Here is a 22541-nt window from a genome sequence, read left to right as displayed (position 1 = left end):
ATATCTTTTTTGGGTGTTAGTTCTAAAAGGTCTTGTAGGTCTTCATAGAACCATTCAACTTTAGCTTCTTCAGTGTTACTGGTTGGGGCATAGGCTTGGATTACCATGATGTTGAATGGTTTGCCTTGGAAACGAACAGAGATCATTCTGTCATTTTTGAGATTGCATTCAAGTACTGCATTTTGGACTCTTTTGTTGACCATGATGGCTACTCCATTTCTTCTAAGAGATTCCTGCCCACAGTAGTAGATATAATGGTCATCTGAGCTAAATTCACCCATTCCAGTCCATCTTAGTTTGCTGATTCCTAGAATGTCGACATTCACTCTTGCCATCTCCTGTTTGACCACTTCCAATTTGCCTTGATTCTTGGACCTAACATTCCAGGTTCCTATGCAATATTGCTCTTTATAGCATCGGACCTTGCTTCTATCACCAGTCACATCCACAACTGGGTGTTGTTTTTGCTTTGGCTCCATCCCTTCAATCTTTCTGGAGTTATTTCTCCACTGATCTCCAGTGGCATATTGGGCACCTACCGACCTGGGGAGTTCCTCTTTCAGTATCCTATCATTTTGCCTTTTCATACTGTTCATGGGGCTCTCAAGGCAAGAATACTGAAGTGGTTTGCCATTCCCTTCTCCAGTGGATGACATTCTGTCAGACCTCTCCACCATGACCCGTCCATCCTGGGTGGCCCCACATGGCATGGCTTAGTTTCATTGAGTTAGACAAGACTGTGGTCCGTGTGATCAGATTGGTTAGTTTTCTGGGATTATGGTTTCAGTGTGCCTGTCCTTTGATGCCCTCTCTCAACACCTAGCCTCTTACCTGGGTTTGTCTTACCTTGGACGTGGGGTATCTCTTCACGGCTGCTCCAGCAAAGCGCAGCTGCTGCTCCTTACCTTGGATGAGGAGTATCTCCTCACGGCCGCCCTCCTGACCTTGAACGTGGAGTAGCTCCCCTCGGCCCTCCTGCGCCCGTGCAGCCGCCACTCCTTGGACGTGGGGTAGCTCCTCTCAGCCACCGCCCCTGGCCAGTCCTATCTAATAGTTTGGTGAAAATGGTCAGTCAGAGATGAGGCTGGATGCACAGAAGGGAGCACATCACAGAAGGCTGATACGAGAGTCTGGAGTTTAATTAGAGGTTGAGGTGTCACTGGAGGGTTTAAAAGAGAGTGTGTTGGAACCAAAAACTCTGGCAACAGTAAAGAAGGACCTGGTATTCTAATGAAGGCTGTCAGCTCACAGGCTCTGTCAGAGTTAGTGTGGAGGTTGGCTGGTAGCTAAGGAGAAGAGCTCCCATATCAGGTAGAGAGCTAGAAAGCCAGTGTGGGGACTGTGGATCTTTTGGGCCTTGTAGGCAGTGCTTTGGGCTGATCCCTCACTCTGCAGTTTTAGCTGGGGCCCACCTGCCTGGGTCAGTGTGGGAGAGATGGGGGTGGGGTAGGAATGGGGGCCTTTCTTGACTTCTTGGAGTGCACAGAACCTCAGCCAAGCTCTTGTGCCTGCAGGTGTCACTGTGAAGAAGGGTGAGGACCTGGTGAACATCTATTGCCCCATCGTGATCTCCGATGCGGGATTGTTCAACACCTACGAGCGCTTGTTGCCAGAGCAGGCCCGCTGTCTGCCAGGTAAACAAATGAGTTGCGTGGCTCTCCTCCAAGTGCCCTGGACCTGCCCTCTGCTTCCAGCTGACTCAGCCTGGCTGATGCTTCCCCCAGCATCAGGGCTGCCCTTTCACCCTCCTTATAGAAAAGGTGAGCACACCAATTTCTATTAATAACATCCATCCCCAGCAGGCCTCTGTTTAGGGGGTGGGATCAACTTCCTTTGTACTGTATCCTCCCCAAAGACCCTTTAGTTTTTATCTCTTGGCAAATTTACACCCCTTCCCCTGATAACCTCAACCGCGTTTCCCTTTCCTCTTTCAAGTTTCCAGTCCCAGTTGCCCATTTCCGTTTCCCTTGACTTAGATCATCTCCCTGATAGCTAATGATGGTGGACTGAGTCTTAAAGGAATGTTTCCTGGGTTTTTCATTAAGTTTGCCATGGGAATTTTGCTTCTTTCCTTAATTTTGCACTTGTTTGGTGTCAGGAAGTGTGGCCTGACATTGCTGTTAAGGGAAGGGAAGGCTGGAGTGGAGACGAAGTTCTTGATGATATTGCTGTGGGCCTTATTTGGGACCTAATGTTATGTTTTCCTGCCTCTGCAGGAACCAGCTTTGTATTGGTGCTGAGGCTGCAGGGGTACCCTCCTGGCTTCTTCTCCTGAAGCCCTGCTCTCAAAACCTGGGACCCAGATAGAAATAAGCCTCAGTCCAGTCATCTCTGGGTTTCCCAGGTGGCTCAGTGGTAAAGAATCCATTTGCCAGTGAAGAAGATGCAGGAGACTCGGGTTCAATCCCTGGGTGGAGAAGATCTCCTGGAGGAGGAAATGACAAGCCACTCCAGTATTCTTGGTGGGATAATCCCATGGACAGAGGAGCATGGTGGGCTACAGTCCATGGGTTTGCCAAGAGTTGGACATGACTGAGCACGAACACACATGCCAGTCATCTCCACTGACAGGCTGTGTCCAAAAACGAAAGCTTGTGGTTTTGGGTGGGGAGGCATGTTTGTGTGCGAGCTTTACCTTTGTCCTTGCATTTGATCCTCAGCTGCTGGGTAGAGAGCTCATGTTGATGGCAGGGGAAATGGAGGCACACAGGTGAATCACTGCCCAAGGCCCACCCAGCTGGAGGCAGCCAAGTGGAGAGGAAGAGGCTGACGTTTCTGACTCCTAAGCCTGGACTCCTGGTCCCCTCTGGGCTGGAAAACATGGCTTCCAGAGAGAAGGCCTTACTGTAAGGAGGAGGAGAGCGGATCAGCTCACAGGGGACAGAGTGGCTGAGCCAGGGTTAGCTGGGGCGTCACCATTTGGAAATGGAGCTGGCAGCTCGCCATATGATTGAGTGAAGGAGGCCACTGGCCAGGAAGGGGCCAGTGATCTAGGAGGGTGAGAGAGAGGGTTCTGTGTCCAGGCCTCTGGCTGGGGCGGGAGGTGGGGAGTAAGGAGCAGCCCAAGATGCGTTTGGAGTGGAAACCTGAGGAGGAGCCTAGAGCCCAGTACAAGGAGCATCCACTCTGGAGGGTTCTTGGGGAACTTGGGAAGGAGGCCCAGTAGAAAAGTGAGGTCTTGGCTTTCCTGGTCGGGGAGAGGGTCAGCGGCCGCTGTGACTGTCTCTGGGGTACAGGACGTGCACTTGGGAAACAGGCCCTCAGCCCTTTGCCTCCTTTCACTGGGCCTCGGCCAATGTCTGTTGCCAGCGAAGGCCTCCCCTCTCTCAGGTTGGGTGAGCTGCGTGGCGTGAGGTAGAGACCGCCCAGTGGCCTTTGGTACTTCCAACCTCCCTCACTCCCAGGACCTTTGAACCCTGACGCTGTCTCCCGATGGGCCCGGGTGCTCATCAAGTGCACTTCCTCAGGTGACAAAAAATCCACAAGGAAGGGAATGCAAATAAATGACATCGAGTTATTGGAGGGACACCTTAAGAAAAAAAGAAAAAGTGAAAGTATTTTCCTGCCTAGAATGATTCCTAGTCTCCTTTGAATCTAAGAGGCATTAAGAACAAAATTTGTTTTTTGTTTGTGTGTGTGTGCTCAGTTGTATCTTGCTCTTTGCAACCCCGTGGACTATAACCTGCCAGGCTCCTTTGTCCTTGGGATTCTCTTGGCAGGAATCCTGGAATGGGTTGCCATGCTCTCCTCCAGGGAATCTTCCCCACCCAGGGATCAAACCCAAGTCTCCTGTGTCTCCTGCATTGGCAGGCGGATTCTTTACCCCAAGCCACATGTGTAAAGAACATAATTTCTTTTACACTTAATGTTCATACAACCTAAGTGAATAAGGAAAGGACCCTATGAGGGAGTTCTGTATTTTATGAAAATTCCTTTCCATGTTTAGAGATAGAGGGGAAGATTAGTCCTGTATTTGTGGGCTCTCCTTGTTCCAGCTAGTTATTGTTTAGTCACTAAGTTGTGTCTGACTTTTTTGTGACCCCATGGACTGTAGCCTACCAGGCTCCTCTTTCCATGGGCTTTCCCAGACAAGAAAACTGGAGTGGGTTGCCATTTCCTTCTCCAGGGGATCTTCCCAACCCAGGGATCGAACCTGGGTCTCCTGCATTGTAGGCAGATTCTTTACCAACTGAGCCACCAGGGAAGCGCCACCTTAGTCAACCTCTGCGCCCCCCCGCCACCAAAGACAGTACATGGTTTTGACTTGGTTATTCCACTCCAGCCTTCTTTCCCATCCCCAAATTCTATTTTGGTCACATGGTGCTGGGTGCAAAAACAAAAAAGGGAGCTTGCCCCTCCTTCACTGGCAGGTACAGCTTCCACTGCTCCTATGTATCTCAGCCCTGAAGACAGTCTCCTGTGCCAGCACCCTCCCTGCTCCACCTGTCTGAAGGACCAGCCACCCCTCCTGAGTGGGAGTTGGAAGAATCCCAGTTTGAGAACATTTCAGACAGTGGTGGCAGTGATGGTCAACCTAGAGGCCCCAGAGACTCCTGGGATTCCTGATGTTTCCAGCTGTTTGGGGTAGAGATTCTGACAGTTCTGTCTCTGTCTCTGAGATGGAAACAGGATATCTGGTGGCCTTGGGGACAAGGCAGTGCTGGTTGGGGTCGAGGGTATGGTGGTGAGGTGATCAGACCGAGGGAGTCTTTGTGAATAGGAGTGTCTTTCTTAAATTCTGGGGCTGAGCTTGGACATTATTGGGGATGTTTTAAAGAGGACATTTTTTTGAGTGAGGAAGACTCATTGACAAAATAAGTAAAGGAGCTGAGGCTGGTCTGGAGCAGTAGGGTTTGGTCTCATCGTTGTGTGACTGATTTGAGACCCAAGGTTCTTTTTTTTAATTGATTTTTTAATGGAGTATAGTTGCTTTACAGTGTTTTGTTACTTTCTGCTGTAGAACAAAGTGAATCAATTATATGTACACATATATCCCTTCATTTTTAGATTTCCTTCCCCTTTAGGTCACCACAGAGCACGGAGTAGTTTCCTGTGCTATATAGTAGGTTCTCATTAGTTATCTATTTTATGTGTGTATGTGTGTGGGGGGGTAAGTTAGTCGCTCAGTCCTGTCTAACTCTTTGTGACCCCATCGACTGTAACCTGCCAGGTTCCATGGACAGAGGAGCCTGGCAGGCTATAGTCCATGGAGTTGCAAAGAGTCGGACATGACTGAGGGGCTAACATTTTCACTTTTCCTCATTAGATGGTTTGTATTCAACTTAATACTGAAGCCAAGGCTTATAACAGACTACTGTTCACAGCCGTGGTCTTTGTCACGTGGAGCCCTGTCCTTTGCTCATAACATTCATTTATTGGCTGTGCTAGTCTTTGTTGCTGCACGTGGGCTTTCTCTAGTTGTGAGCAGGGGCTACTCTTTCTTGTGGTGCACAGACTTCTCAGTGCAGTGGCTTCTCTTGTTTTGGAGCACGGGTTCTAGAGCGCAGGCTCAGAAGTTGTGGCAAACGGGCTCTGAGGTATATGGGATCTTCCCTAACCAGGGGTTGAACCTGCATCCCCTGCATTGGCAGATGGATTCTTTACCACCAGGGAAGTCCCTGCTCTTAACTTAGGCATTAAGGTGACAATGGGGCCATCACACAGATGCTGTGAATGGCTCAGGGAGCTGGCATCTCTGCTTCTCAAGGCACTCAGAGCAGATGTCTGGGGCCATGGCCATCACAGGCAGGAGACTGAGGAGCAGGCCGAGTGGTCCAAACAGCTGAGGCTACAGATGAGGCGAGCAGGTGTCTGAAGGCTCCTGGGGCGGCAGCAGATCTTGGTGGTCTCCTTTTCATGGCTCTCCTAACTCTCTGCAGGTGTGAAGCGGCAGCTGGGGATGGTTCGGCCCGGCCTGAGCATGATCTCTGTCTTCATCTGCCTCCGAGGCACCAAGAAGGACCTGGGGCTGCCGACCAGCAACTACTATATTTATTTTGACAAAGACATGGACAAAGCGTAAGGCATGGGTGTACATGTGCAGGAAGGGTAGCAGCCTGGTCCCCCAGAGCCACAGATGCTAGGAGAGAAGCAGCAGGATACAAGATGCGAGGAGATGGGCAAGAATCCACTCCAAAAGGATTTTTTCCCACCTGGGCTATGCCTTGGTTTCATCCCTTGGTGGTCCCTGGGGATGAGCTGTGCTCGGGGTGGGGCTGGTGGCTGTGGGGAACATGGCCGGGACCAACAGCCCCTCTCCTCCCCAGGATGGAGCACTATGTCTCTCTGCCTGGGGACAAGGCCGCCACGCACATGCCTATTCTCTTCATTTGCTTCCCTTCGGCCAAGGACCCAACTTGGGAGGACCGGTACCCAGGTGAGGCTTGATGTGCTGGGAGCTGGGGCTTGGGTGGGTAGGGGCAGTAGCAGTGACCCGGCTCTGCGTCCCCAGACCGGTCAGCAGCGATCGTGCTAGCACCCGCCTCATACGAGTGGTTCAAGGAGTGGCAGGACGAGCCCCAGGGAAAGCGGAGCAGTGCCTACGAGACCCTCAAGAGCTCCTTTGTTGAAGCCGCTATGTCGGTCTTCCTGAAGCAGTTCCCACATCTGGAGGGGAAGGTAGGAGGGCAGAGTTGGTGGTCGGTGCATCTCTGCCCCTTCTGTGGGGCTGGGAATGAGGCCTGGGGTGACTGAGCTCCAGGGGAGCCCATGCTGGCTGGCAGCTCGTGCAGGGGCAGGGAAGGAAGAGGCGAGGGTCTCACAAGGTCCCCCTCCCACTCTTCGGCCACCTCTTTTGCCTCTTCAGGTGGACAGTGTGACTGGAGGGTCCCCGCTGAGCAATCAGTTCTACCTGGCGGCTCCCCAAGGGGCCTGCTACGGGGCTGACCATGACCTGGGCCGCCTGCATCCTGGTGCGATGGCCTCCATGAGGGCCCAGAGCCCCATCCCGAACCTTTACTTGACAGGTACGCTGAAGGCCCCATCCTGCCAGGAAAGCTGGGCCTCACTGTCACTCAGAGTGCTGTTTCTGTTGCCTCGGTGGCTGGGGCCCCTGGTCCTAGACCGAAGGCATCTCTGTGGCCCTGGCTCAGGGGCCCCTGTCTTCCCACTACCCTGCTTGGAGGTGGGGTGGAGGGATGCTCACAGGCCTCCGCTCTTGTCCCCCAGGCCACGACATTGTCACCTGTGGGTTGGTTGGAGCCCTGCAAGGGGCCTTGCTGTGCAGCAGCGCCATCCTGAAGCGGAACTTGTACTCAGACCTTCAGAAGCTCAGATCGCGGATCCAGGCCCAGAAGAAAAAGAATTAGTTGGCTCAGGGAGGAGTCAGAGTAACTGGCACATCCCCTGCCTCACCTGTTTTTCTGCATTAGTTCCTTGATCACGTAAAGCACTCTAATTATTGTTTCTCATTTTTGGATACAGGTCCAACACACAGGTCTAGCATAGATGGTGGTTCTTTAACTGAAGCTCCTTCACACCTTTTAGAACATGCTGTTCCTACAAAACGCCCAGTGTGGGCTACTGACATGGGTGGCTTTCATGACCCGTCAAGCTGCGCTCTGCATCCCACACCCACACCTCCTAAGTCTGAGCCATCAAATGGAATATTCTCATCAGGTGGCTAGAACCCTTGAGAGCTTGGGTCAGCTGAAGCAGGGGGGTCCCGTTGGCCTGAGGCTTCTCCTCCGGTTCCCCCTTAGTGCCTCACTGCAGGAGTTCTACGCAACAGAGAGAAGGTGTCTGGTGAGCATGGTTTGGCTTGTAGTTCCACAGGATCAGAGGATGCAGATCCTATTTTTCTGGTTCCAGTGGCTCTTCTGAGTGTGGGGAAACTCCTGTGATATGGCCCATGTGGATGTGGGGGCTGGCAGTGGACAGGACGCGTTAGCTAGCAAGGTATATACGTTATAGGAGAACATCCAATTCGTATGCGGCAGGGGCCTAGGCTTGTTTTCCTTATGATTGGGGTCACGCTGGGTTCTCACCGTGTCAGCACCAGGATTCCCTCCCAGACCTCAGGGCCTGAGCCCCAAGGCGTAGCTTCCTAAACTACACAGCAGTCAGGGCAGAGGCCTAGAAAGACAGCTTCACTGGGGTTGACACAGGCGGAAAGCATTCCAGCCAAGGGTACAGCAAAGGACAAACACTGGGAGGTAATGAGTGTATTATGACGAGCAGCCCAGTTACCTCTGACCTAGAATCAGGGCTGCCTGGTGAGGAGGAATGGGGTTGGAAGTAAGGATCAGGTCATGGAAAGTTACAGAATGTGTGCAACGCTTGGGAATGCGTTTCCAGTGTTTGGAACTTACATGGGGATTGGGTGGGAAGGTGAGTGAAGGTGCTAAAGGTTAAAAAAAAAAGAACTTTTCCTTATTAACGTGCCTTATTTCAGTCAATTTTAATGCAGTACTAATAACCATTAGAGCGGGATTAAGAGGTACAATATAATCATTAATACTAAAATAACTTCATATGGGGACAAATGGTTACTAGACTTATTGTTATCAATTTTGTAATGTATACAAATGTCAAATCACTATGTTGTACACCTGAAATTAATACAATGTATATCAACTATACTTTTTTTAAAAAGAGGAAAAAATTAATTAATTTTATAGCTTTAATATTTGAAATTTATTTTGGTTTCTGTGCAGAGATACAAAACTACGTGGTGATGGCATTCACAGAAGCTCAGTAAAACATTATATGGAAAAATACTTATGGTTGGACCAAATAAGCTTTAAAGAAATAACTCATCATTAAGTTACAAGCTAGAAAAATAAAACATTGCAAAACAGTGGTATTCTGCTAATTGGGTGAACAAATAAGAAGGGAAACAACCTCAGCAATCAACCATTTATTGAACACTTTAAAGAGTTCTGAATTAAAGGAATACCAAAGAGTGTGAGGAAGCTGGCTTTGTTGGCAGCTTGAAACCTGATAAGGCTCAGACCCAATGCCTTTATGAGGAGTTTCAAGATTGGGGTATTTGGGAAATCCACATGTGACTTCATGGAACTGGGCTGAGATTCAGTCTTGGTTCTGGATATAGTTAAATTTGAGAAATCTCTCCCCAGGTTTCCTTCTTACACAAGGCAAAGCCAGATACAATGGTCCCACCTAGAATGTTTAGGAGATAGCTGGCAGAAGTACAGGGTCTGGTGTACAGTGTACTCTCCTCCCTGCTCAAATGATTCAGAACATGTGCAAGGTTTGCCAGTTTTCATCTCACATGCAGCAGCATTCCATACCAAGTCACCCTCCCAAAACGAGGGGCAGGCTTGTGAATTAAATGATGTGAAATGGGAGGAGGAAATGAGAATCACTATTGGGAATTTGAGAGGTTTAGAGGTCTATCACCAAAAGTTTCACGAAAAGCCATCATGTGGCAAGAAATGTGAGTGTACAGAGCTAGTTGTCAGGTCTTTCTGAGTTAACTTAGCCTTTTTAGGTAGACTCTTCAAATGATTCTAAAGCACAGATTCCTCCAAATAGAAACCACTCTTCAACCAAAAACTGGGCGACAAAGCAAGCACAGAGCTGACTGGATAGGGCACCTTTCCTGCCTGCCCCGCGCCCCACCCCTGGCTAGAGAGATCCTTCCCCTACCACCAGCTCACCCTCATCTACACAATCTCTAGGAAAACACGATTCAAAGAGTCTATCTTCAAAACGACAATGACCCAGAAGACAACTTTTCCTTTGGTGTGGGAGATTTCTTTCAGTGCAATTTCTAAAGTGAAACTTAAACTCGACTGTATTCTTTCACACAAGAAATCATCCTGCTCAGAGGCTCAAAAAGTGAAGCTACATGGACTCCACAATACGTATGTGTCCACCTGGTGCCAACCTGCTCTCGGTGCCTGAAACCAATCTTACTTTCTGCTCTCCTCCTTTCTAGCAAAATCCATCAATAAGGGCAGCAACCAGCAGCCGGAAAGCGGTGTGTGAGGCATCAGTCAGGTCACAGCCAGATGTCCTAAAGAAAGAGCATGTCTCCATTGTGAGGAGAAATGAACTCAGGTCCCCAGGGACTGCCCCATGTGAGGCAGATTTGCAGATGGTGCCATGGGCGCTGCCGCGAGGAGCTTCATTTTCTTGGGGAGATCAGACAGAGATGTCAGATACTGACTGCTATGCTCTGCTTTAGTTCCAAAATGCGCAAGTGACATTCTGTTTACTGGAGTAAAACAGGAAGAGCTGATCAGGTGAGGTGGGGGATTAGGAAGGTGCATGGGCAAACTGGAGCTGGGGCCTGAAAAAACAGGTTTTGGGGAGGCAAAGGAAAGAAGAGAAGGGGGTGTGCCCTAACTGAAAAACAGCCACCAGAAGCCAGGGACTGGAGAATGTAGCAAGGATGTCGAGGCCTGATGGTTGCCTGACAAGAGGGGCCTTAGGCCCCGGAAGGATGCAGGGAAAGATGCGTAGGACATCACCAGCCTGCAGAGCTGTAAACACCAGGGTCCATGAGCTTGATTCTCAGAGCCACAAGACAGAAGCTTCGGATCACTCTGGTCTCTACACACACAAGACGAAGTGGACAAGAGATCAATGAAGGTGGCTCCCAGGGAAAAAAAAAAGATCCAGAAGGATAGTGAAATGGGTGGGGGTGTGGGTCAGGGAAACAAGGAAATTGGAAAGAAAGACTGTAGCTAGAGATATTTTTCTTTTTAATGGATAGGAGTTTTGTGCCAAGAGATAAAAATGTCAGCTTGGACTCAAGATGATTAAAAAGACTGGGCAATTGAGAGGGGCGGCTTAATGTGTAGAAGAAGAGAAATTCTGTTTCAGTGACAACAGGATGACAAGCTGAAATGTTCACCACACGGCAGGACAGGGTTCTCTGGGAACTAGGCCGAAGATAGAAACTTGGGAGTCACTCATCAGTCACTCATCCAGAGGCTAAAGAATGAATAAATTTCTGAGGAGACACAGAGGTAGACCTATCTTTGCAGGCATTCTCCGCCACCAGCGCAGGGAAGGCAGAGGAGTTGTCAGAAGCCAGGGCACAGAGACCACAGAGGGGAGGCTGAACTTGGATGGTGTAGGTGTTCAATTCTGTTCAGGACACGACTAAGCTTTGAGAACAAGCCACTGGATTTGGTGATCTGAACCTCTGGGAAAACATTCTTGGCAGAAAGACAGTAAAGGTTATGAGGAGGATGAATGGCAAGGGAATGGAAGCTATAAGCTATACTTCCTGGAGAAGATGAACAGCAGAATGGACCACAAACAGGATGGATGGGAGCAGAGAATCTGGGCACACACATAGAAGGAAAATGGTGCCAGTGGAGACAGGCAGAAGTAGAAAACATCAGAGGGGAGGAAGAAAGGCAGGGAAGAGGGAGACAGAGAAGGAAATAAAGTAACCATGGTCTTAGGGGATGATGCCAAGAGTCTTCATTCCTCACCTTTACAAATGTCACCTGGAGAGGATGAAAATCTCCACTCAGTCATGGGCTGTTTTAAGTGAGGTGGAAGATACCATGGCAAACACTATGGCCCCTTTTTCCACCAGACTTCTTCAACAGCCCAGAACTCACCCTCTTCCTCTCACTTCCTACTTTCTTAGAATTTCCCTGAGATTAGCTATTCTCTTTCAGGTCCTTCTTTGCAGAAACAACTCTCTTTAGGCTCTCTATAATAGGGTAGCACATTTAAATGAAACTTCAAACAATGGTCTTATCTAGGTTACCCTTGGTTACTCCCCAGGGAATTCTCTAAATTTCTCAAACTTTAATAACCCCTGACATGGGACAGAGGGGGGAATTTTTACTAATTAGCCTTACCATTTTATATCAGATAAGAGGACCCTTAACTAGACTTAGGTAAACAAGGGAGTATAATCTGTTTGTAAATATAGTACAAATATTTTAGGCAATAAAGGCAAAATAAGAATTTGTGGGAAGCCTGTTTCTTAAAAGTCCTTTAAAAAAATGCAGACCCAAACCAAACAGTCCTACATGCTTTCAAAGCATGAACTCACTCTACTTCAAAAAGTTCCTGTAAGGATGGTAAGCAGGCATAAACACAGTGTTTCAATATCGTTAACTGTTATTTTTAAAACATCTGTGACAGGGAACAGTGGCTTTAAGCTTTCCTCCCAGAATCCCCAAGTTCAGTTTTCTGCTCAGTACAACTAAATGCAACTGGATTCACTTTGTTTTAAGTGATATGAAACTGTCAGAAGAGCATGAAGAGCTTGCACTAGGCAGGCTGGACTCAAGGGCAAGAAAGCCCGTTTTGGTTTGCTGCTGGAGACTTTGAAGAGAATCGTTTTCACAGGAGCCCTCAGGCCATCAGCAGTTACCATCTTCTCTATCTTTTGTGGGGTACACATCCCCACAAAGGAAAAGGCCTTGGGAGCAATGGGCCTTAACCTGCAGTTTTCTCCTAGGCCCTCAAAGGTAAATAGTGTTGAGTGCAATGGTGTTTTCAAGGGCTAACCACCTTTAAGCCAAGGCCCCAGGCAGGGCACCTACCAAGGGCCAGGATCTCCCTTTGGTCACAGCTGGGTGCCCACATGCTCCTCCACTCACACTCAGAGGGGGACAGCCTGGAAGACACCAGCATAAATAACGGGAACACAGGAGGACAAAGTCACCAAAGTGCAGGTGCAAAAACTAAAGCAATGCCCCTTCCCCACCTCTGCTAGCCCCGACTTGCCACCAAACCCTGGAGGAGGGGGTGTCTCTTAGGTCACAGTGTTTTTCTCTTCATTATTCTTGATTTAGAGACAAATCAGCAGGCAGGACAAGGTTCTCAAGAACAGAAAAAATCAAATCTGAAACGAGAGCAATACAATCCATTGGTAACTTTCATCTGTTTTCAGAGGAATATATCTTACTGCTGGGATGCTGGGGCTGAGGGGAAGAGATCTAGGATTTTCAGTCCAGTGGAAAAATTCAAAATGAAGACAAACTGACCCTCACTGTACAAAGAGCAACAGATAAAAGATTTTAATCCCAATTCTCAGGGTGAGTCAAATGCCTGTTAAATCTTGTTAAGTGCTGGTCAAGTGTGAAAAGTATAGGCAGGGAGTCGAGGGAATTGCTCTGAGGTCTTGATTTTTCCAGAAACTAAGGGGGAAAAGATCACGTGTTTTGGGACTTCCCAATGGGATTGCATTGGTCCCATGGTTAAGACACTGCCTTCCAATGCAAGGGTGCAGGTTCGATCCCTGTTTGGGGAGCTAAGATTCCCACATGCCTCACCTGCCAAAAAAACCAAAAGGAAACCAGAAGCAACACTGCAACAAATTCAATAGACTTTCAGAAAAAAAAAAAAAAATCACAGCGTTTCTGAATCTGAGCTTCCTCATCTATTGAAGGAAGATGTTGCAGAGGTTCTGAGAATCTTCTAGCACTAACACTGCAGACATGCTTACAGGGATGTTTGTATGCTGTGGTCTGGGAGGGGCAGAAGCAATGGTAAACAACACCCCCAGAATCAGCTGCTGCCGCTATACCAAACACAAGCCCATGGCTGTGTCCATCTGAGATTGCGTATTCCTCCCTCCTCTTACCTTCTGGTCCAAACGTTGGTAGTCAGTGGCCTTTGGCCGCCGTGTAACTTTGGATCTTTTTCCTTCCAGGACGAAAGCTATAATCTGGGGAAAAGGACAAGAGAGTGATTAGCAAGTGACTTTATGGTGACAGATTTCAGTCTCTGAAATTATAGGTAATCACCTGGCGGCCCATTTGTTAATGATCTTGACAGCAAAAGGAGTAGGCCATTTACAGAAAGGCCCTATTGACAATTATAAGGAGAACAGGGCCTAGTTATGTCAGAATCCTTTATCCTAAACAGGAAATGACAGGTGCAAGACAGCTGTTCTAGGCTCTAGTCAGCTGGAGTCTGTGTGATTTACTCAAGAGAACGCAGCCTATTTAAAAGCAGAAATATCACTCTGCTGACAAAGATCTGTATAGTCAAAGCTATGGTTTTGCCAGTAGTCATGTATGGATGTGACAGTTGGACCATAAAGAAGGCTGAGTGCTGAAGAATCGATGCTTTTAACTGTGGTGCTGGAGAAGACTCTTGAGAGTCCCTTGGACTACAAGAAGATTGAGCCAGTCAATCCTAAGGAAAATCCACCCTGAATATTCATAGGAAGGACTGGTGCTGAAGCTGAAGCTCCAATACTTTGGCCGCCTGATGCAAAAAGTCGACTCACTGGAAAAGACCCTGACACTGGGAAAGATTGAGGGCAGGAGGAGAAGGGGGTGACAGTGGATGAGATGGTTGGATGGGATCATCGACTCAATGGACATGAGTTTGAGCAAACTCCAAGAGATTGTGAAGGATAGGGAAGCCTGACATGCTACAGTCTTTGGGGTACAAAGAGTCAGATGGGACTTGGTGACTGAACAACAACACAGTGAAAAGAACTGCCAACTCCTCCCCAACTGAGACTCCTTCAGGCTAAGCAAGTCCCCCTCCTTTTATCTTAATATTAAGCAATAATTACTTCTAATCTGCAAATGTACTCTTTCACCCCACACTTTACTTCATCTGAACCTTACCACTCTCATTTCATACTTAAGGTAACTCTCCATAAGCACTTGGATGTAGAATAAGGAATATACCTTAAAAAAAAATTTTTTTTTTCATGGCCATATTTATGTGGCATTGGGGATCTTAAGAACCCCAACCAGAGATCAAACCTGTGATCCCTGCAGTGAAAGCACGGAGTCTTAACCCCTTAACTGTCAGGGAATTCCCAGGAATGTACTACTTTTACTAAATGTCTTCTCTCACTTCTCACAGTCCTAGGCCTTTTGACTATCATGAATTGAACCCTTCAATTTTAGTCAGACTATTAGAAACTACTAAATTCTTAGGGCTCATAAGAAATGCAATCATTTGGGGAAGACTCTGAAAATGAATATATATATAAAAAAACTGAATCATTGTCCTGTACACCTAACACAAAATTGTAAATCAACTACACTTCATGTTTTTTTACATTGCAGTTAAAAACAAAAAAAGAAATGCAATCATTTTGTCCTTGGGAGTGATTACTAAACAACACAACAAACCCTGCTGAAGTAAAAGATGAGCATATTCATATGCAATTTCTGACCTTTCTTCTAATCAGAAACTCAGCTGCAGAACATAGAACCCCTGGGTGCTCTACTGCTGGTACTGAAGACTCTGTAACCATTCTTTGTTTCTGCAGGTGGAAGACAAACGCTTGGGAGAGGAAGCTAGAAATAAGACGACAGGAAGCACTGAAAACAGGAAGATCACTGCTTTAACTACATACAAACTGTCAGGTCCTCAGGTCCTCTCTCAGGATGTGAAAGATTCTAAGTTCCAAGATTATGGGAGGAGACCTTCATTTGGGTCAAATCATAATAATGTACTAAGCGTCACATCTGACGCAACAGCAGAGGGCACTCAGAGGAAACAGATGTGAAAATAAATGATTTCTAAAACAAAGGGAAAAAAAAAAAAAGAACCCCAGAAAACCCAACAGAGAACCCTGGCAGAATCTCAGGGAAAAAAAAAAAACCGAAGTTTGTTTATTAAATTCCCAGGGCAAAAAAAAAAAATAAAAAAAAATTCCCAGGGCTTACAGGCTGATGAGTGATGGATACTCACACACCAGGCTTTCTGCGGGGAGGAAATCCTACTCCTCCTCCTAAGGCCATTCTTGCCTTACCTTCCGCTTATTGTGGTATGCGATATAGAGGACAGCGACGAGAATGGCTGCTGTCACCAGATAGGCAAAAAAGTGGCTGCTCTCTGCACTGGCATTTCCAAGGTTATCCTTATAAAGGTCATCCTTCTTACTCCAGGTATTCGAAAGTGTCCCTTCACGGTTCTCCCTGGAGGCAGGGCCAACCATTTCTTTCTCTTCTTTGGGTGGTGCGTCTTCCTCTGGCTCTGTATCCCCTTCCTCAGTCTCCTTGGGCTCCACATCTTCAGTTAGTTCTAAGGGCTTACCTTCTCCCTCCTGCTGGGGAGAAGAGGGGTCTGCCAACACTTTTCCCCCAGGTTCAGTTCTGGAAGTCTGCAGAGGTTTGCCAGCTACTGTGTTTACATGAAGCTTGGTGGACTCCTTGTTATCAGAAGAGGGGCTGGAGACCAACTTGTTGGATTGGTCTGTGGGGGAATTGCCAGGGTTGGCTTTCCCGGTGTGCTGTTCGGTTTCCGAATCGCCAGTCTCAGTTTTCTCCAGGTGCTGCTTGGCTCCCGAATTGTCAGAGTCGGTTGTCGCGGGGCCCTGCACCGATCCCGAATTGCCAGGGTCGGCTCTCTCAGGGTGGTGTTCGGTTCGCGAATCGCCAGGGTCAGTTTTCTTGGAGCCCTGCCTGGCTACCGAATTGTCGGTGTCGGTTATCTCGAGGCGCAGCTCGTCTGTCGAATTGTCAGGGTTGGTTTTCTCCGGGCCCTGGTCGGTTCCGGCACTGCCAGTGTCGGTTTTCGCGTCGGTCTGATTTAGAAAGGTTTGGTTACTGACTTCTTGTGGCTGAGCGATCAAGCCGTGATGCCCGGAGCTTCCTGCAGAAGCCTGAACTTCCTTTGGACCGCCTGCTCCGGCGACTGGAGCAGAACTGAGCAGCAAGTCTGAAACAGAGAAACTATCTGGCTGAAGAGAGGCAGTCGGGGAAAAAGGACTCCTCAGAACGTGGCAACGGGCAAACCGGAGGGGAGGGCTGGCGAGCGGAGCGGTGGCGAGGTTCGGGCAAGGAAGAAGTGAGGTCAGGGGCCGACAGGCCACGGTGAAGATGACGGGCCCGGGGGCGAGAGTGGGATTACTGGGGGCTGGTCTTGGGACTGCGGTGGGGTGGGGGCGGGGGGGAATTCTTACCCGCTGCCACGACGCTCAGTAACACGAACGAAACCGGGAACCGCATCCTTCACTGATTGCGCTTCCGCCCCCTAATGCTCTCGCGAGATCAGCACGCGGGCTTAGTGTTATGCCCCGCCCCTTCCTGTGTGCGTCACCGAAGCCCCACCCAGGCAAGGGGCAGGGATTGGCAAAAAGGCCGGCAAGGTGGTGTTCCGCTGTTTCCCGCGAGGTGTGACTGCTTTTCCTGGTGGCGGGGCTGTATTGTTGCGTGTAGAAGGCGTATTTGTCTTTCCCTGCTCTCCTAGCTCCGCAGCGGCCGCTACAAACTTAGTCCCTCTTTCCTTCTTTGCTCTGGTACTTACGAGACAATACTGGGTCGTTGGGGCCTGGCGCTTGCTCGCTCCCATCCTCTATCTGCCTTTCTATCTTCTCCCTCCCTCATGGCTCTTTCCCTGCAACGCACAGACGTGTGGAAATCTGGAAACAGAAACCCACCCTGTCACCTTTGTAGCTGGAGTCTTAGCAACCCTGCTCCCTGCTCTTTTGATCCCCACGGAAACGGTGTCAAAGATCTTTTCTAAAAAGTTCATCCGTTTTCTGATCGTGTCAATTACTCATTCACGCTAGAAAATTCACCGAATGAGTACAAGTAGAAAACAGAATCTCTGCCCCACGCTTCCAGAGTAGTGACTATCAACGTTTTAGTGTATTTCTGTCTTGCAAGCAATATTTTTGATTAGGTAATATGATCTAACGGTTGAAAAATCAAAATGGGATTTATTTTTTGAAAAGTTCACATTAGACCTGTAAGATTTTAAAAGTCACCTTTTGCCCTGGCCAGTTTTCTCTCACCCTTCATTCTTCAACTTTCAAAATTACTTGTTTACTGTCAGCTGCTGTATTACTTCCATTATACCTAATCTGATGACTTGGTTGAGTGGGTTTCTCTCTCAGGTGCTTTTGAATTTGGTTTTTGTAACTTTAAAGACCACTTACCATTCCAGTATTAAAAAGTAGTAAATCCTATTCATACCTGAGATTAACAAACATAGCTTACTGTATTAAAATGATTAGTAAAAATCTATTCTGCCTAGATGGAAAAGCTTTCTTATATCCAGCAACTAAATATCCAGCAACTAAAAGAGTAGCCCAAGAAATCTGCATTTTGTTTAACAAACACCTCAGATAATTCTGGGGCAGACTGTCCTAGGACCAAACTTTGAGAAACAGTTGTGAGACTACAGAGTCCCACAGAACTTACTCATTTACCGACAGTGTCTATTGAATAGAGGCTAGATGTTTTATTAAAGGAATAATTTACACTGCTTTAGGGTTTGGCACCCTGATAGTTTTTCCTTTCCTGTACTATTATTACTTAAGGCTTTGAATCTCTGTCATTATCTGGTATTTGGTTTCCTAGTGTTTTTATTTTTTCCTCCTTTCCATAAGGTTTGTCTTTTTTTTTTGTCCCCATGCAAATTATTTTTCATTGTATGTATCAGACTTACAATCTTTTATTGTTGGATCTCAGTCACATTAAAAAAGTTTTCCTGTTCCCAGGTTAAGAAAGACATTTACTCATGGTTTCATTTCGTTTGACGTTTAAATTTCTGATTCATGTGGATTTTGTTTTATGGTGAAATATGAACACAATTTTTTACCTTTTCCCAAAGGACTGCCCATTAATTAAAAAGTCCATGTTTTCCACTACTGATTTGAAGTGCCACATTTTTCAATGTTGTATTTCCATATACACTTAAACTTATTTCTCAATTTTCTGTTCCCTCTGCTAGTTTATGTCTTTTTATGCCCCTCTATTGTTGTCTTTATAGGGACTTTAAGGGAGTTTCAAAACTTCCCTCATGGAGGTTTTCCATATTTCTTGATGCCTTGACCTTCTTTTTTCCTGGTAATACATATAAATAGAATCTTTGCGTCTCTTTTCTAATCGATTATCACTTGTATATATGAAGATTATTGATTTCTGTATTTTAATTACTAAACTGTTGTTTATACTATCTTCCAGATATATATATTCCGAAAACCAGGCTATCTTTCCTCCTCCTTTCTCTCCAATTCTTAGGCCTCTCACTGCTTTCTCTTATGTAACTGCATGGCTGCTACCTTATATTTAGTGTAAAATAGCAATGAGAATGGTGGATATCATTGTCTTGTTCCTGATTTTCATAGGAATGCCTCTGGCTTTACCCCATTAAGTAAGATGCTATGGAATAAGCTCGTTGTGTATGTTTAAAATCACATTAAAGTATTACCTATCAAAAAAAAAAAAAAGAAAAGTTCACATTAGAAAGTTACTGAAGCAATTATCTTTAAATTAAAAACCCTAAAAAGTTATTGTGGGATTTCTCTTCTGGTTCAGTGGTTAAGAATCCACCTGCGGATGAAGAGGACGTGAGTTCTATCCTTGGTCCCATGGGGCAGCTAAGCCAGTGGGCCACAACTACTGAACCCAGTGACACAGAACCCAGCGCAGCAAGAGAAGTCGTGGCAATGAGAAGCCCCTGTTCTCTGCAACAAGAGGAAGCCTGAGCAGCGAATAATAAATAAATAATAAAAGAATGTTTTTGCTCTCTATCCCTCCTCCACAAGTTCCAATTCAGTGATTTTTAAAAACAAATACAAGTAGGATAAATATAAATATACTCCCGCCCCCTGCTTCTTAAGTAGTGTTTTCAGTCTTTTATTCTATAATTATTTTCACCCAAATTGCAATTATTGGATATATCGTTTTGTATCGTGCTGTTTAAAATTTCTGTTGTGTTCATACAGATGATGGGAAGAAAATAGTGTGTTTAGGAGTTAAACATTTAGGAAGCTGTTGCAGTAGTCCTAGGAGGACTAGCATAGGTACAGTGAGAATGGAGGGAAGTGGTTGGACTCAATATAAATTTGGGAGGAAATACCAACAGGCCGTGGAGATAGATTGGCTATGGGAGGGAGGTGTGATGTGAGGAAGATGTGGAAAGCCAGATTTAATACGATTGGGGGACTAAAACTGAATTTATTCTTGCCTGTGAGACAGTCAAGTAGAAATAACAGAGAGGTAGCTGGAAACGTGAGCATCAAACGTGAGTAAAACGGCACTCTCCCCTAATTAATTTAAATATTGTCAAACATGACTGTTAATGGTTTCATAAAAATTTATATTTATCATTGATTTTGTGACAGTTTCCTTATTATTGGAGTTCTGAATTATTTTCCGTTTTCTTCTGTTAGTGATTACTGTTGATAATCAGGTACTGATTAGGTGCCTGAGACAGAACCTCAGAAAACTTAAGCAGCTTGTTTAAGTCATGCTATTATCTTACCCATCCTTGGTTAGTGACTATGCTTAATCTGCTAATTTGATAGGAGAAAAATAGTCCCGGTTATCTTTTTAAAATTAATTTTTAAAAAATTTTATTTATTTTCGGCTGTGCTGGGTCTTCACTGCCGCGCAGGCTTTTCTCTAGCTGCGGTGAGTGGCGACTACTCTTCGTTGCAGTGCATTGGCTTCTCAAAGTGGCAGTTTCTCTTGTCGCGGAGCACAGGCTTCTCGGGCAAGCAGGATTCGGTAGTTGAGGCGTGTGGGCTCAGTATTTGTGGTTTCCAGGTTCTAGAGCACAGGCTTAATGGTTGTGGTGAAGCCTTAGTTGCTCCAAGGCTAGTGGGGTCTTCCTGGACCAAGGACTGAATCCATGTCTCCTGCATTGGTAGGCAGATTCTTTACCACCGAACCACCAAGGAAACCCGTTATTCTTTAATGTTTATTGCATAAATAATTCACCTGACTTTGGGCAATTAATTGTTTTAGGTATCAATTTCTTCATTATGAAATGGGAATAAAAGTGTTGAGGGTGAGATAATTCATACAGCATATTTAACAGTATCTAGCATATAATTGGAGAAGGCAATCGCACCCTGTTCCTGTACACTTGCCTGGAAAATCCCGTGGATGGAGGAGCCTGGTGGGCTGCAGTCTGTGGGGTCGCTAACAGTCCGACACGACTGAGCGACTTCACTTTGACTTTTCACTTTCATGCATTGGAGGAGGAAATGGCAGCCCACTCCAGTATTCTTGCCTGGAGAATCCCAGGGACGGGGAAGCCTGGTGGGCTTCTGTCTGTGAGGTCGCACAGAGTTGGACACTACTGAAGTGACTCAGCAGCAGCAATGGCAGCAGCAGCAGCATATATAATTAAGGCTCCCCCAAATTGTTATAATTAATATGTTCACTATAGAAAAATTAAAAAAAAAAAAGATAAACCAAAGTAAGAAAATAAAAAGGTCCTGTTCAGTTCAGTCGCTCAGTCGTGTCCTACTCTTTGTGACCCCATGAATCGCAGCACACCAGGCCTCCCTGTCCATCACCAACTCCTGGAGTTTATTCAAACTCATGTCCATGGAGTCAGTGATGCCACCCAGCCATCTCATCCTCTGTCGTCCCCTTCTCCTCCTGCCCCCAACCCCTCCCAGCATCAGGGTCTTTTCCAATGAGCCAACTCTTCTCATGAGGTGGCCAAAGTATTGGAGTTTCAGCTTCAGCATCAGTCCTTCCAGTGAACACCCAGGACTGATCTCCTTTAGGATGGACTGGTTGGATCTCCTTGCAGTCCAAGGGACTCTCAAGAGTCTTCTCTAACACCACAGTTCAAAAGCATCAATTCTTCGGTGCTCAGCGTTTTTTATAGTCCAACTCTCACATCCATACATGACCACTGGAAAAACCATAGCCTTGACTAGATGGACCTTTGTTGACAAAGTAATGTCACTGCTTTTTAATATACTGTCTAGGTTGGTCATAACTATCCTTCCAAGGAGTAAGCGTCTTTTAATTTCATGGCTGCAATCACCATCTGTAGTGATTTGGGAGCCCAAAAAAACAGTCAGCCAGTGTTTCCCCATCTATTTGCCATGAAGTGATGGGACCAGATGCCATGATCTTAGTTTTCTGAATGTAGAGCTTTAAGCCAACTTTTTCACTCTCCTCTTTCACTTTCATCAAGAGGCCCTTTAGTTCTTCTTCACTTTCTGCCATAAGGGTGGTGTCATCTGCATATCTGAGGTTATTGATATTTCTCCCAGCAATCTTGATTGCAGCTTGTGCTTCCTCCAGCCCAGCGTTTCTCATGATGTACTCTGCATATAAGTTAAATAAGCAGGGTGACAATATACAGCCTTGATGTACTCCTTTTCCTATTTGGAACCAGTCTGTTGTTCCATGTCCAGTTCTAACTGTTGCTTCCTGACCTGCATACAGGATTCTCAAGAGGCAGGTCAGGTGGTCTGGTATTCCCATCTCTTTCAGAATTTTCCGAGTTTATTGTGATCCACACAGTCAAAGGCTTTGACATGGTCAATAAAGCAGAAATAGATGTTTTTCTGGAACTCTCCTGTTTTTTTGATGATCCAGCGGATGTTGGCAATTTGATCTCTGGTTCCTCTGTCTTTTCTAAAACCAGCTTGAGCATCTGGAATTTCATGGTTCATGTATTGCTGAAGCCTGGCTTGGAGAATTTTGAGCATTGCTTTACTAGCGTGTGAGATGAGTGCAATTGTGCAGTATTTTGAGCATTCTTTGGGATTGCCTTTCTTAGGGATTGGAATGAAAACTGACCTTTTCCAGTCCTGTGGCCACTGCTGAGTTTTCCAAATTTGTTGACATATTGAGTGCAGCACTTTCACAACATCATCTTTCAGGATTTGAAATAGCTCAATTGGAATTCCATCACCTCCACTA

The 22541-nt window shown here is 46.5% G+C and overlaps 2 protein-coding genes and 1 non-coding gene across 3 annotated transcripts in view; 1 reads left to right on the top strand and 2 right to left on the bottom strand.

The window, feature by feature from the left end:
* Nucleotides 1-8797, top strand: part of RETSAT (retinol saturase) — a 16420-nt gene extending 7623 nt beyond the window's left edge. The window contains exons 6-11 of the mRNA XM_043468697.1: nt 1515-1634; nt 5880-6018; nt 6267-6376; nt 6452-6618; nt 6806-6965; nt 7168-8797. Of these exons, the coding sequence (XP_043324632.1) occupies nt 1515-1634; nt 5880-6018; nt 6267-6376; nt 6452-6618; nt 6806-6965; nt 7168-7307 (836 nt within the window). The 3' untranslated portion in view covers nt 7308-8797. The remainder of the gene's footprint in view (nt 1-1514; nt 1635-5879; nt 6019-6266; nt 6377-6451; nt 6619-6805; nt 6966-7167) is intronic.
* On the bottom strand, nt 4133-4204 carry TRNAC-ACA. The gene has a single exon. It is a non-coding gene; the product is annotated as a tRNA-Cys (tRNA).
* Nucleotides 8798-8842: 45 nt separating the features above from the next.
* TGOLN2 (trans-golgi network protein 2) lies at nt 8843-16932 on the bottom strand. The gene is made up of 4 exons (XM_043468707.1): nt 16820-16932; nt 15668-16575; nt 13526-13609; nt 8843-12784 (listed from the first exon to the last, which is right to left on the bottom strand). Exons 1-4 carry the CDS (start codon nt 16863-16865, stop codon nt 12779-12781), a joined length of 1044 nt encoding a protein of 347 aa, XP_043324642.1. The 5' UTR covers nt 16866-16932; the 3' UTR covers nt 8843-12778.
* Between the last annotated feature and the right edge of the window lie 5609 nt (nt 16933-22541).

Source organism: Cervus canadensis, chromosome 5, assembly GCF_019320065.1.
Source record: "Cervus canadensis isolate Bull #8, Minnesota chromosome 5, ASM1932006v1, whole genome shotgun sequence".
Classification (NCBI taxonomy): Eukaryota; Metazoa; Chordata; class Mammalia; order Artiodactyla; family Cervidae; genus Cervus; species Cervus canadensis.
The sequence above is the reverse complement of the archived record's forward strand: the minus strand, read 5'-3'. Positions and strand labels throughout refer to the sequence as shown.

Coding starts and splice junctions, on each gene's coding strand:
- TGOLN2 (XM_043468707.1), bottom strand. CDS start 16,865: ATGCGGTTCCCGGTTTCGTTCGTGTTACTGAGCGTCGTGGCAGCGG. Junction 16,576..16,819: donor ACTGAGCGTCGTGGCAGCGG/GTAAGAATTCCC, acceptor TCTCTGTTTCAG/ACTTGCTGCTCAGTTCTGCT. Junction 13,610..15,667: donor CATACCACAATAAGCGGAAG/GTAAGGCAAGAA, acceptor CCTTTTCCCCAG/ATTATAGCTTTCGTCCTGGA.